The following is a 13,815-nucleotide window of genomic DNA, read 5'->3' as shown; positions in this document are numbered from 1 at the left end:
AGTGCTGTCTTATCTGGTCTGTCTTGGTCTTGTCTTGTCCTGTGCCATCTTGCCCTGATATGGGTTTGGTATCATGAAGGGCCTTCGTGGTGGGTGCTTAGTACTAAATGCCACACTTGAGTTATTGTCTGGCCAGTGCAGAGAAGAATTAAAACTATCACTTCCCTCTTCCTCCACATTATAACTCTATTGATGGAACCCTAGACCACATTTGTTTTTTTTACCCGTTATTATGTCCTACTGCTTTTGGACATTGGACTAAAATGTACACTAAAGTGTACACAAAGGTACACTAAAAGCCTTATTCATTCATTCAAACAAATATCTATGGAGTGTCTGCTCTGTGCCAGGCACTGTTTTAGGAGCTGGAGATGCAGAAGCCAACAACACAGACTGAAACCCCTGACCACAAGGAGCTGCATTCTAGTGGGGTCTTTTCTACCCTTGATGGGTGCCTATGGGAAGGCCAAGTGGCCTCTCTTAGCCTCCGTTTCCTCATCTGTGACATGAGGACAGTAATCCTGCCCTCACGAGGACCATCATGAGGATTCCAAGTGACTACAAACGTGAGAGGACCCACCACGCTGGGCACATGGGAGTCACTGGATCCGGTCAGTTTCACCTAGAGATGAGGGAGACATGGGTCTGTGAGGCTCCTGTCCAACTGACCAAGAGGCTCCTTACCAGCAATTCCCCACATTCCCGTGTTTGTGGATTCCTTCAGTACCAAGTTTTCCTCTTTCTTCTCCTGGCTCTTAGGGTGGTTGGAACATCCCTTGGTTCCCTTGCTTTGGCAATAACTTCTGTCATCAATTTGGACCCAGGGATCATTCCTGGCCCCAGCATTTTCTCCTTATACTGAATTGAGGGACCCAGGAAGCTGTGTTACACCTGGCCTAACCCTACATCTAGGATTGTTGGATTGGGCCATGTCAGGGATCCCATGTGTCCTGTCTGCTAGGTGTGGAGGATGTGCTGGTATGTAACATGAACTCTGCCATTTCACAAAGTTCCCCATCGTCCCACCCTAATCCCTCACTCTCAACTCTCCTTGGATGACAAGCTCACAGCTGGCCCACACTCTTGCCTTGACTATTATCTTCATAGGATGCCCACCACTTCTCTCTGCCTGATCAAATCCTGCAAACCCCTCTAGCCCACTTCATTCCCACTCTTCTAAGAAGCTTTCCACACCCCTTCAGTCTACACTTCAGGCATCCTCACCTTGGCCTAAATCTGGCTCCTGCCCACTTCCCATGCCCCCTGTCCCTTGCTCTGTACATTCTAACCACATTAACCTTCATTCAGCTCCTGGCATCACCATGCTTGATCTTCCCACTCCACTTTGACCAGTTAATTCCTACCCATCCTTTGGAACTGAGCTTCAAAGATGCCTTCTTAAAAAACTCATCCCCAATCTTCCTAAATCCTATTAAACTCTGTCGTAACACCCTGTTCTTTTCCTTGGTAGCAGTTATCAACTTGTCATTAGAAACACCAGAAGCTGTGACTCTACCCTTTGAGACTCCAGAGGTCGTGGTCATACCCTTTGAGACTGAGGCAGCTCAGTTTCCTGTGTTTCTTGTCTCTTCATCTTCTGCTTCCTGGTTTCTTGGCCTCTCTGCCCACGTCTGCCCTGCTGGGGCAAGTGTTCCAAAGCTCTGTAGCTCCACCAATAAGTACCTGGAGGCACTCCACTCTTCCAGTAAACTTTAGATGGAAGACACTCAGCTCTCTTGCTCAGTGGGTTGGCTGGACTCCTGGGTCTACTGCTGCTGGTTCTCTGCAGCTGCTTCTTGCCATCTGTTACATCTCCAGTGTAACAGCTTTCCTCATTTCCCTCTGAGTCCTCTATCCTTTCACAGTTCCAAAACCACTTCCACATTTTAGGTATCTGTTAGAGCAGCACCCCACTCCTGGTTCCAAATTCTGTCTTGGTTATCTAATGATGCTATAACATAACGGACCACAAGTAGATGGCTTCAACAAACAGAAGTCCGTTCTCTCACAGTCCAGTAGGCCAGAAGTCTGAATTCAGGGCGCCAACTCCAGAAGAAGACTCTCTTCCTTGGTCAGCTCTGGGGGAAAGGTCCTTGTCATCAGTCTTCCCGGGTGAGGAGCTTCACTGTGCAGGAACCCCAGGTCCAAAGGACACACTCTGCTGCCTTCTGTCTTTTATATCTCTTGTAAGATAAAAGGTGATGCAGGCCACACCCCAGGGAAACTCCCTTTACATTGGATCAGGGATGTGACCTGAGTAAGGGTGTTACATCCCACCCTAATCCTCTTTAACATAACCCAACCTAGCCTCATTAACCACAGGTAGAGATTAGGGTTTACAATGCATAGGAAAATTACATCAATCACAAAATGGAGGACAACCACACAATACTGGGAATCATAGCCTAAACCAAGTGGATGCATATTTTAGGGGGACACAATGCAATCCATAACAGCTGGTTAGTTAGTTAGTTGATTAATTGGCTGGTTGGTTAGTTGGCTGATTTGTTAATTGATTGGATGGATGGATGGATGGACGGACGGACGGAGAGGTGTTTAATTTGTTGATTAGTTGGCTGATTGTTTGGGTGGGTAGGTAGTTGGCTATGTTTTCCACCGCACAGCCTTTAATCCTCTCCCATCACTGTTGACCTGAGTTGACCTTACTTTTGATTTTCCTATTCCCAGCCTCATCAGGCCTAATGTTCTTTCTTCCTATCTTTCCACAGGCACTTGTCCGGCTGCCTCCCCACATTTCACAGTGTGATGAGGTCTTTCGGTTCTTTGAGGCCCGACCAGAGGACGTCAACCCCCCAAAAGAGTAAGTAGAACTTAGGCCTCTTCTGTGTGCTTGAGAGGTGTGGGCCAAAGCTGAGACCAGCCTGGAGAGGCTGGGAATGTGGGGACACAGGTAGAAGGAGCACTGTCAAGGCCAACCAGGCTAAGGAAAGATGGGCCAAAGGCATAGTGGACCCTTATTCCCCAAAATCCTACTGCCAAACCAAAGCTTGCTCTTTATTTCCCCTCACCCCAGAGCTGGCGAGTGAGAGTGTCTACATTTGAGGAGCAGGTTTCCCTGCAAACTCTTTCTAGCTCATGGGGTTATTATAAGCAGCAGATGAGATAACAGGAAATATAATGGATATGCTGTTCAGATGTCCAAGGTTAGCAGCCATTGGTCTTAATGGTTAATGCTACAAAGCTCCCTGCAGAAATACAGATATAGGAGGACACGTGCTGCCCAGACTGAAAGGTTACTCGCAGAATAACTCAGGTGTCCCAGGCTGTTACAATAGATTCTATAATGGTCATTAAAAATAACAGTGAAGAACAGGATACAAGTAAAAGATTAGTCCAAAGGACTGATGGACCACAGCTACCAAGGCCTCCACCAGACTGAGTCCAGTACAGCTAGATGGTGCCCGGCTACCACCACTGACTGCTCTGACCGGGATCACAACAGAGAGTTCTGGACAGAGCTGGAGAAGGATACAGAACAAAATTCTAACTCACAAAAAAAGACCAGATTTGCTGGCCTGAGAGAGACTGGAGAAACCCCGAGAGTATGACCCCCGGACACCCTTTTAGCTCAGTGGTGAAGTCACTCCCGAGGTTCACCGTTCAGCTGGGGATTGGACAGCCCTATAAAACAAAACAGGTCTAATGAGGCACAGCAGTCCAGGGACAAGGACTAGAAGGCAGGAGGGGACTGGAAAGCTGATGATAGGGAACCCAAGTTTGAGTAAGGACAGCGTTGGCATGTCGTGGGGTTGTTAACCATTGTCATAGGGCAATATGTGTACTAACTGTTTAATGAGAAACTACTTTGTTCTGTAAACCTTCATCTAAAGTACAAAAAAAAAAAAGAATTATCAATGTGAGATCAAATTGACAACAGCAACTCAAACGTTTTGATGGGAAGCCTAGGGGACAGTGAGTTGAAGACAATGGTGATGGAATAATTTGGAAAAGGATAGTGAGAATAGCAGCACAACTGGAAGAATGTAATTGATGTCACTGAATTGTATATGTAGAAATTTTTGAAATGGTGTATCTTTGGCTATGTATATTTTCACCAAAAAAAAAAGGTCCTCCAAGGTTGAGAAGGGAGAGTGTTGACATGTGGTGGGGTTGTTAACCAAAGTCATAAAACAATATGTGTACTGACTGTTTAATAAGAAACTATTTGTTCTGTAAACCTTCACCTAGAGTGCAATAAAAATGAAATTTAAAAATAACAATGAAGGTGTATGGAGCGTTTGCCAAATGCCTTTTATCGATGGCATTTTATGATAGACATTAGTAGCCCTGTTAATAGAGGAGGAAATTGAGGTCCAGTGTGATTAGGTGATTTTCCCAAAGTCATGCAGTTTGTTGAGTAAGCAAGATGCAGGAAACTTTGAACCTGAGTATTTGATTCCTAGAGGCCCAGTGCTGTCTGATGTTTGCATGTCAGATCACATGATCTAACTTTAGAGAGAAATGTGGAACCAAGAAGGTCTTTTTTCTCTCTGGCACCAGGAGACTCTGGGCCTAGTGGGTTAAAATGTTCTGCCCAGCCATACTGACTTCTCACACGTGACCAAACTCCATCCTAGTGGCCACCTCTCTTGCTCAGAGGGATTCTGTCACCTGCATTCCACAGTATAGGTTCTCAAGAGAGAGAATCCAGTTTCCACCCAGGAGGTAATGGTGGAAGAAAGCAGCCAGGTAGGGGTGTTGGGTAGGGGAGAGGACTGAAGAGGATGCTCACTGATCACTTCACTCCTGTATCTGTTCCCTTGAAATCTTGTAAGTACCAGGGTGGTCGCAAGAGAGGCAGATGGTGTGGGTACCACAGAGGAAAGGGTAAGAATGGGACAGAGGATATATCTGGGAACAGTGGGGAGAAGCAGGGGACCACCTGATGATGGGGAGGAGAAAGCCTGAAGACAGGAATGCCACGTTGCCCAGCTCCCAGGGTGCCATTCATAATCTACTCTCTGTAAATGGTGCCAGCAGAGTTGTAGAGTACACAGCCTGCACACCCATACATGGCCGTCCTGCCTACAGGGGCCCCTTTCTTTTCAACCATGCTGTAAGACTAAGAGCCTGAAATGGCCTGCACCATTTGAGGGAGGAAGAAGCATCACCCAGGGCAGAGGCTCACCTGCCCTGACAAAGGCCATCTCCCTTGCTGGCTACCACAGACTTAACAAGCAAAAGCCACAAGCCATCAGAAACTCAACAGTGACTTGGTTCACAATGCAGAGTACTGTGATGGTATAGGATGCAAAGTCTTGAGTTCAAGTCCCAACTCCATTGTTTCCTAGCTGCATAACTCCAAGGGATCACTCGCATAGCTCCCCTAAGCCTCTGTTTCCTCATCTGTAAGAAGCAAATAGTAATTAATCCCTGCTATTGCTACCTCCATAGCCGCGGCGGCACAGTGGTTAAGAGCTTGTCTGCTAACCAAAAGGGCAGCAGTTCGAATCCACCAGCCACTGCTTGGAAACCCTATGTGACAGTTCTACTGTGTCCTATAGGGTTGCTATGAGTCGGAGGCGACTCAATGACAAGGGGTTTGGTTTTTTGGTGTTGCTACCTCCAACCAAGATCAATGTATGAAACTCGGGTGAGATGAGGTCTGGGAACGAGTTTTGTAAACCACAAAATGAAATACAAATATTTGTTCTCATCAGAAGGAGACACATGTTCTCACTGTACCTGCTATGTGTCGGGTTCCCGAGAAAGGTTTGCACCAGGATTTATGCATTCTTACCCCCACGTTACAGATAAGGAAATGGAAGCTGACAGCTGCTGCTGGGACTTGAACCCAGAACTTTCTGGCTCCAAACAGAAAACCCGTACTCTTTTAACTCCTCCTGCCTGCCTCCTGATTTTGGGAGGACCAGGACTGTGAGTCAGTGTCTCTTTTCTGTGCTCCCCTCTCTGTGCTCCCACCCCTTCCTTCTCCACCTCCCAGGGCAGATGAAGGAAGCAGCGGGCCTGGGTTCACACCTGGCCCTGCCACTCCCCTCTGTGCTGAACTCTCAGTGCCTCCCACTCTCTTTCCCTACGCGGGGGAGGGGTGCTCCTCTGTAGGTGGGTTGTCGCTGGGACCACATGTGATGATGTGCCCCACAGGTGGGGGAAAGGGATCATTGCTTGTGGTTGGAGTAGCAGGTGAATCGTCACAAGATCAACTGACCCTGCCTATGAACCATGCCTCCAAACCTTGCTCTCTGCCAGTCAGCTAAATAAATTAGTCCTAACCCATGTGACAGCTCGTGCGCTAATGGCAACAGGTTAGCCTTGTGCTACTTCCAGAAGGCCCTCAGGGAGTGGCGGTAACCAGGCTCAGGGAGACAGTTGTGCCTCGGCGAGGCAGTGTGGCAGAGCTTGAGGGGCAGTGCTTTGGGGTCAGACCCTGCCCCTTAAGGCTCTGTGACCTCTGACCATTTGCTCCATCTCTCTGCATTTCTGTTTGCCCATCCCTAAAACGAGATAACACCAAACTCTTGGGGTAGTCAGGAGGGTTTACTGAGATAACCTATATAGAGCTCTGGCGAGATGCTATTGGCACATAGTAGGTGCTCAAAACTTTTGTTCCTGGAAGGTTGTAGAACAGTGCACACTGCACCCCTGAAGACCACAGCCTGGCTGTTGCATGGGAGGGAAAATATATGCAACAAAATTTTCAGTTTTAGCTTCTTTAAGTATGTGATTCAGTAGCATTAATTCACAATGTTGTACAGCTATCACCACTATCTATTTCCAAAACTCTTTCCTCACCCCTGAAAGAGGCTCAGTATCCATTGAGCATTAGCTCCCATCTCACCCTCCCCCAGCCCCTGGTAACCACTAATCTACTTTCTGTCTCTAATAATTTGCTTTTTCTGGATTTTTCATAAAAGTGGGATCATACAGTATGTCTCCTTTTGTATCTGACTTCTTTCACTTGGCATAATGGTTTCCAGGTTCACCCATGTTGTAGCATGTATCAGAACTTCGTTCTTTTCTGTGGCTGAGTAATATTCCCTTGTATGTATATACCACATTTTGTTCATCCGTTCATCTGTTGGTGGACTCTTGGGTAGTTTCCATATTTTGGCTATTGTGAATAATGCTGCAATGAACATTGGTGTACACGTATCTGTTTGAGTCATTGCTTTCAATTCTTTTGGGTATATACCTAGTAGTGGAATTACTATGTCATATGGTAGTTCTGTGTTTAATTTTTTTATGAATATCTGCCTCCTTCTTGAGGTGGTACTGGCCACCTGGGCTGGTTCACAGCTGGTCTGGCAAGAGATGGGTCTGAGAACAGGAATCCCTCTGGCCCCATGGCAGACCTGAGGCTCGGGACGTGGGGTCAACTGTGGCCGGACAGTTCTGAAGGGCTTCCTTCCTCGGCCCAGCCATTGCTGCTGCGCCTTCAGGACCTGCCGAGAGAGACCTGTGCCCCTGCAGAATGTGCTCACCATAAAGGAGCCCAGACCCTGTGTGTGACCCGTGGCCAACAGGCTGGCCATATGTTAGCCGGGGCCCAGCAGCTCCCTCCCCGTGGGCTGCTTGCACCTTCCCAGGCCACCATCAGCCTCTCCTCCCTCCATCCTGAACATAAACATGGGATCAAGTAACAGCATATTTTGACTCTGGGGCAAGAGTGGCTTATCAAATTATCAAAGCCTGTGGATTTAATTGGAATTTTACAGATAACCCCTGGGCTCTTTCAAGTGTGCTGCTGCAGGGGCCTTCGAGAATTCATGCGGCTGAGGTGGAGGAGATGGTGTTCCTTTTCTATCTTGCAGGGAGAGACAAGGTCTGAGGCAGCCCAACCTTGATGGGGGAGGCAGGCAGCAGGCCGGGCCCCTCAGCTTTGATCCTAGGCCCTGGCTTCTGTGGGAGCAGGCTGATCTCTAGACTGCCGCGGCTGCTCCTCAAGATCATTGGCCCAGCACAGAGAGGATCTTGTCTGTAGACACCTTTGATGGGCTTGGCTCAGGGCAGCCATGGTGGTCTCATGCAGCCACTCTGAGGAAGGCTGCTGGCTGGCTCTGTCCTTCCTCTAACTACTAACATGGGCTGAGGCAATTGCTAACTATGCAGGAACAATGCTGAGCTCTCCTTGGGGTACCTCACTCAGGCCCTGGACCCCGGCCTAGTCTAGATTCATCTCTTTCCTTCACACCCCACCATCCAACTCGTCAGCAAATCCTGTGGGTGCTACCTTCAGGACATACCTGACTCTGACCGTGTCTCACCATCTCCCCTGCTCCTATACCGGGCCAGGCCGTCATCATCTCTCACCTGAATCAGTGCTGTGGCCTCCTAACTGGCCTCCCTGCTCCTGCCCTGGCCCCGCTATGGGTTATTTTCAACACAGCAGTAGGAATGACCACTTTCAGATATACGTCAGGTCATGTCTCTCCTGCTCAGAATCCTCCAGTGGCTCCATGTCACTCAGAGCAAAGGCCATACTCAGCCTGCCCCACCCCCCACCTCGGATGGTGCCTCCTGCCACTGCCTGGCCTGCTGTACTCCAGCCACACTGCCCTACCTACTGATTCTCCAACTCCCCAGCCAGGGTCCCAACTTGGGGCCTGTGCACTGGCTCTTCCCTCTGCCTGGAACATGTACCCTCTCCCCACGAGAGCCCCTTGGTCTGTTCCTTCAAGTCTTTCCTCAGATACAGTGGGGGCTTCCCTCACTGACCTCCCTGGTTAACATCCTTACCTCCTCCTCTGGAGCTTGCTGTCCTCCCCTTCCCAGTTTCATCTTTCCTCACAGAACTTAGCACCATCTCACACGTGACTTGTTTTCTCACTGGAACCAGGCTCCAGGAGACTAGGGACTTGTGTGTGTTCTGTTCACGCTGTCTCCAGCGCCTGGCGCAGTGGCTGGTCCAAAGCTCAGGAATAGCCGTTGAATGAAGATTGATCTCACCTAGTCTTTGCTATAGTCTCACATGGTAGGTGTGACTGTGACATGATTTGACAGAGACCAAGGCTCAGAGAGTTGAAGTACTCCCTAAAGGTCACTCAGCTGGCAGGTGGGACAGCCATGGCCCAAACAGGCAGGTTGGCTCCAGACTTCAGCTTTTAACCACCGCTCTATCCCATCCCTCAGCTCATGGCTCCTAAGGTTTTGCAGCCTCCTGGGCAGCAGCCCCCACCCCACCCTACCGCACCCCAGCCAGGGTAGATGGAAACAAACCCCGGCCCCTTTGACATTTCTTTTCCTTTTGGGGATGGTGTGTTCTTGGAAAGCGAACCGTTAAATCTGTGTGTGTGTGTTCATGCATGTGAGCATGTTGATGGGAAAGCAGAAAGGAAAATGAGGGTATTTGCCTCACTGACCATTCCTCTGTGCTGTACATAGCAGTATCCCATTTAAATCTTGGGCTGCCTCCAGGAAATGGGCATTGTCCCCATTTAACAGATGGGGGAAACAAAGCCCCAGCAGTTAGAAGGCTTGCCCCAGCTTACATGGCCAAGAAGTAGGGGAGTGTGTGAAAACCCCAAAGTCCCACTTCTAACACCAAACTGTAAGGATCAGGCAGGTCAGTTCAATCCAGTTCACAACTGCTGTCCTAACACCCGCGGCACACGCAGCACTTCTTACTCTGACCCTAACCACCCGGAGCTAGGTCACACCTCACAAGTTAAAGGGCACAGTCCTGCAGACTGCCAGGCCGGCCCAAGACCTCAGGCGCCAGCCGCAGACTTGGGAGTCCCCATGACACCCTCACTTCTGACCTGCTGGCTACAAATTTGGGGTTTTCCCCACTGCCCCTTCAGATTGCCAGCTATAAGCTCAAGGGTCCCCAGGGCTCCTCCTCACTTCTGACCAGCTGGGTACAAATTCAAGGGTCCCCTCTGCCCCCTCAGGATACCAACAGTAAACTCAGGTCCCCAGCTCCCCTAGCTTCTGACCTGCTGGCTCTCATGGGTTTAATAATTCGCCAGAATGACTCATGGAACTCATGAAGGCTCTGTGCTTACGATTACAGCTTTATCACAGCAAAAAGGATACAAATGAAGAGCCTCATAGGGCAAGGTCTTGGAGGGTTCCCAACGAGAATCTTCCAGTCCCAAAAAGGGATGCACCATCCTCCCATGAGAGGAGCCCTGGTGGCGCAATGGTTAAGCACTTGGCTGCTAACTGAACCATCGGCAGTTCGAATCCGCTAGCAGCGCCACAGGAGAAAAGACCTGGCAGTCTGCTCCCGTAAAGGTTATAGCCTAGGAAACCCTATTGGGTAGTTCTACTCTGTCCTGTAGGGTCACTATGAGTTGGAATCCACTCGACAGCACACAATAGCAACCCTCCCACTTGCACCAATGTCTTTCACTCACCAGGAAGTCCATGGAGCTTCTGGTGCCCAGATTACATGGTGCTGGAGCCCTGGTGACCCAGTGGTTAAGAGCTCAGCTGCTAACCAAAAGGCCAGCAGTTTGAATCCATCAGCCACTCCTTGGAAACCCTATGGGGCAGTTCTTCTCTGTCCTCTGGGGTCGCTATGAGTCGGAATCAACTCGACAGCAACGGGTTGGTTGGTAGGTTATTATGTAGACATGATTGATTGAATCACAGCTCCCTCCCTGAGGTCGGCTGATAACCCTAGGTTGTTTTTCTGTCCTGGCCACCTCCCACTTCATTAGCATAAACCCTCGGGTGTGATCTGGAAGCCTCAAGAAAGACACTTCAATTACTGGGGAAATTCCAAGGTTTTAAAGGAGCTGAGCCGTGGTGGCGGCGTAGTGGTTAAGAGTTCAGCTGCTAACCGGAAGGTCAGCAGTTTGAACCCACCAGCCAATCCTTGGAAACCCTGTGGGACTATTCTACCCTGTCCTGTAGGGTCACTATGAGTTGTAATCGACTCGACAGCAGTAGGTTGGGTTTTTGGGGTAGCACCAGAAGTATGAGATCAGCTACTAACCTAAAGGTTGTTGGTTCAAAACCACCCAGAGGCTCCATGGAAGAAAAGACCTGGTGATCTCTTTTTGTAAAGATTATAGCCAAGAAAACCCTATGGAGCAGTTCTACTCTGTAACATAAGAGGTTATCTCTTATTATCTCTCAGGAACCTAGGACAAAGATCAAATTCTTTGGGTAAAGTTAAATTCTTTACTCCACAGGGAGACAGGACTTGAACCCAAGTGGGCCTGCCTTGGAAGCCTGGTGCTGTCCTGTCAGGCCCCCCCTTCCTGCCCTGACCTGTGTGAACTGAGCACCAGTCCCCCCACCCCGAGCACATCACCCAGGAATGAGAGGGCCGTGGGCAGGGGCAGGCAAGGGAAGCTGGTGATAGAGCCTCTTAGCATCCCCTGTGTGAATTTTGGGTGAGCCATGGGGCTGGCTTGGGCAGGGAGACCCTTGGTCACCAAATCCTGGAGGGGGCAGATGAAGACGCACCCTTGAAGCTAAAGGGGATTCAGTGCAGGATAAATCATGGCTGGCTGGAAGATGTGCCCGCGCATCCCCTGCAGAGCTGAGGTAGCTATCCTGCAATGGCCTAAGTGCCAGTGCAGTGTCCTTGGGGCCACCCCTGCTGACCCAGTCCCCCTCTCTAGACTCTATTTGAGCTCCTAAGAATCCCCTGCATGGCTGCCGGGTCTGGGAGCTGGGTGTCACCTGGCCTTGCTTCCATTGCACCATAGCAGCCCTCCCTCCCATGGAGTCAGGGCTGGCAAATGCGAGCCACAGGCAGGCCCTGGCTGCAGGCAGGGCTCACAGCGTGGCCAGCCACATGACACAGAGAATGCCTTGCTATGTCATTTCAAATTCTCATCCAATTGAAACCATAAATGTAAATGTTCTCATAGGAAGCTCTGGGAACCCTAAGATCCTGTCCTCAGATGCCCCCTACTCCCCGCTCCGGGGTGAATCACGTTCCTATTGGAGGAGTATCTGGACATCAGGGTGAAGTCCAGCCCAGCGGGGTGTCTGAGTGCCCTGTGTCCTGCCCCCTCCAGCCTCATGATTAGGTGCTGATAGCAGGAGTGCAGCCTGGGTTGTGAGCCTACATGTCCAGACCCTTGCTATTCCCTCCACCGGGGGCATGCCCCTCCCCACCCGCCCTGGAAGGAGTCCTCCTCAGCCCTCAGGCTCAGCTGAGGCGAGGTGCTTTTCCAGAAAGCCCTCCCTAAAACTGGCAGGCTGGTAGCCTCGGAGTTGCACTGGCCACACCACAGTGATCTGTTTGTGGGTCCCTCCCCACCACAGGACCCACATCTCTGCTCCCCCAGACCTGGCACCTATCAGTGTTGGTTGATGGGCCCACTGAGCCCTAACACAGTCAGGGCTGCTTAGCAGGATCCTGAATTGTACTGTGCACTCTCAAGGTGGTAGAATATGGAGGTGACAAGCCCTCAAACCTCTCTGGAGTTAGACACCCTGGGTCCAGAGTCTAGCTCTGCCCTTGCCCCAGGCAAGTCACTTCTCCTCTCTGGGCCTCAGTTCCTTACCTAGAGAGTGGGAGTAAGGACATTGCCTGCCTCTGAGGGTTGTTGTGAGGGTGACACCTTAGCCAGCACTTCCCAAAGCACAGTGTTTGCTACTGGTTATTCCGGCAGCCCCAGGTGGGGAAGAGGGTCGGGAGGTGCAGCAGGAGAGGCTCCACATCACTCCTCCCCACACCGCTTCACCCACCCTTGGAAACTGTAGACCTGCCCTTTACAGACCAGGGGTGGGTGCAGCCTCCCTCTGCCATCTGACCGCTGCAGCTCTCTGCTCTCAGCGCAGCCCCTGAGCAGATGGGCACACTGGCATTTGGTCGCCTGTGTCACAGAGGGGAAACTGACACCAGGGTGAGTTTGGGTATGCCTCCCTCTTGTCACACATGCATCATTCTGCTGGTCAGGCCTGCTAACAGCCCACTGGCCTGGGAGCTTGTGGCTGGCAGGGACCAACCTCATCTTACGTGGCTTGGCACCCAGTGCCTGGCACTAGTGGCCCATAGTGGGCCCATAGTACATGGCTGTGGACAAGCAGGAGCCCAGGGTCTCCTCTTGCTCCTGCCACCCCCTCCCAGCTCATGGTTTCCCGCTGGAGCCAGCCAGGTTGTTGTTGTGGTTAGGTGCCATTGAGTCAGTTCCGACTCATAGTGACTCTGTGTACTACAGAACAAAACACTGCCCAGTCCTGCGACATGCTCACAATCGTTGTTATACTTAAGCCTATTGTTGCAGCCACCGTGTCAATCCATCTCGTTGAGGGTCTTCCTCTTTTTCACTGACCCTGTACTTTACCAACCATAATGTCCTTCTCCAGGGGCTGGTCCCTCCTGACAACATGTCTGTCTTAGGCTGGGTTCTCTAGAGAAGCAAAACCAGTAAAGTGTATAAATATATGTATGTATAGAGAGATTATATCAAGGAAACAGCTCACGTGATTGTAGAGGCTAGAACGTCCCAAGTCCGTGGATCAGGGTAGAGGCCTCTCCCAAGTCACACAGCTGGAGAAGCTGGCAAGCCCAAGATAGGAAGGTCGGAGAGCAGGGCTCCCACTCACAGTCTGTGCAGATCGACGAATCCCAGGTTCGGCAGATAAGCTGACAGCTCAAGTCCCAAGAACAGGAGATGAGACGACAGGAAGCAGCCGCAGGATCCAGAGAGAGCAAAAAGCCAGAACGTCGGCTTATATACAGATGCGGGCCACACCCCCAAGGAGAATCCCTTTCATCTGATTGGCTACTCACAGTATATTCAATCATGGGAGTGATTATATTAAAACACGGAGAATCATGGCCCAGCCAAGTTGACACACAATCTTAACCATCACAGTCCACCCCTTGTCAACTTGGCACATGTACATATCTCCTTAAACCAT

General features: G+C 50.3%; 1 protein-coding gene across 3 annotated transcripts in view; it reads left to right on the top strand.

Moving 5' to 3' along the window:
* SH3PXD2A (SH3 and PX domains 2A) overlaps positions 1-13,815 on the top strand; it is a 265,189-nt gene that overhangs the window by 129,683 nt on the left and 121,691 nt on the right. For all 3 annotated transcript variants that reach the window (XM_023741172.1, XM_004370109.2, XM_023741164.1), the window contains exon 5: positions 2,730-2,821. In XM_023741172.1, coding sequence (XP_023596940.1) covers positions 2,730-2,821 — 92 coding nt within the window. The remainder of the gene's footprint in view (positions 1-2,729; positions 2,822-13,815) is intronic.

The sequence above is a fragment of the Trichechus manatus genome, unplaced genomic scaffold (assembly GCF_000243295.1).
Source record: "Trichechus manatus latirostris isolate Lorelei unplaced genomic scaffold, TriManLat1.0 scaffold00007, whole genome shotgun sequence".
Lineage (NCBI taxonomy): Eukaryota > Metazoa > Chordata > Mammalia > Sirenia > Trichechidae > Trichechus > Trichechus manatus.
The sequence above is the reverse complement of the archived record's forward strand: the minus strand, read 5'-3'. Positions and strand labels throughout refer to the sequence as shown.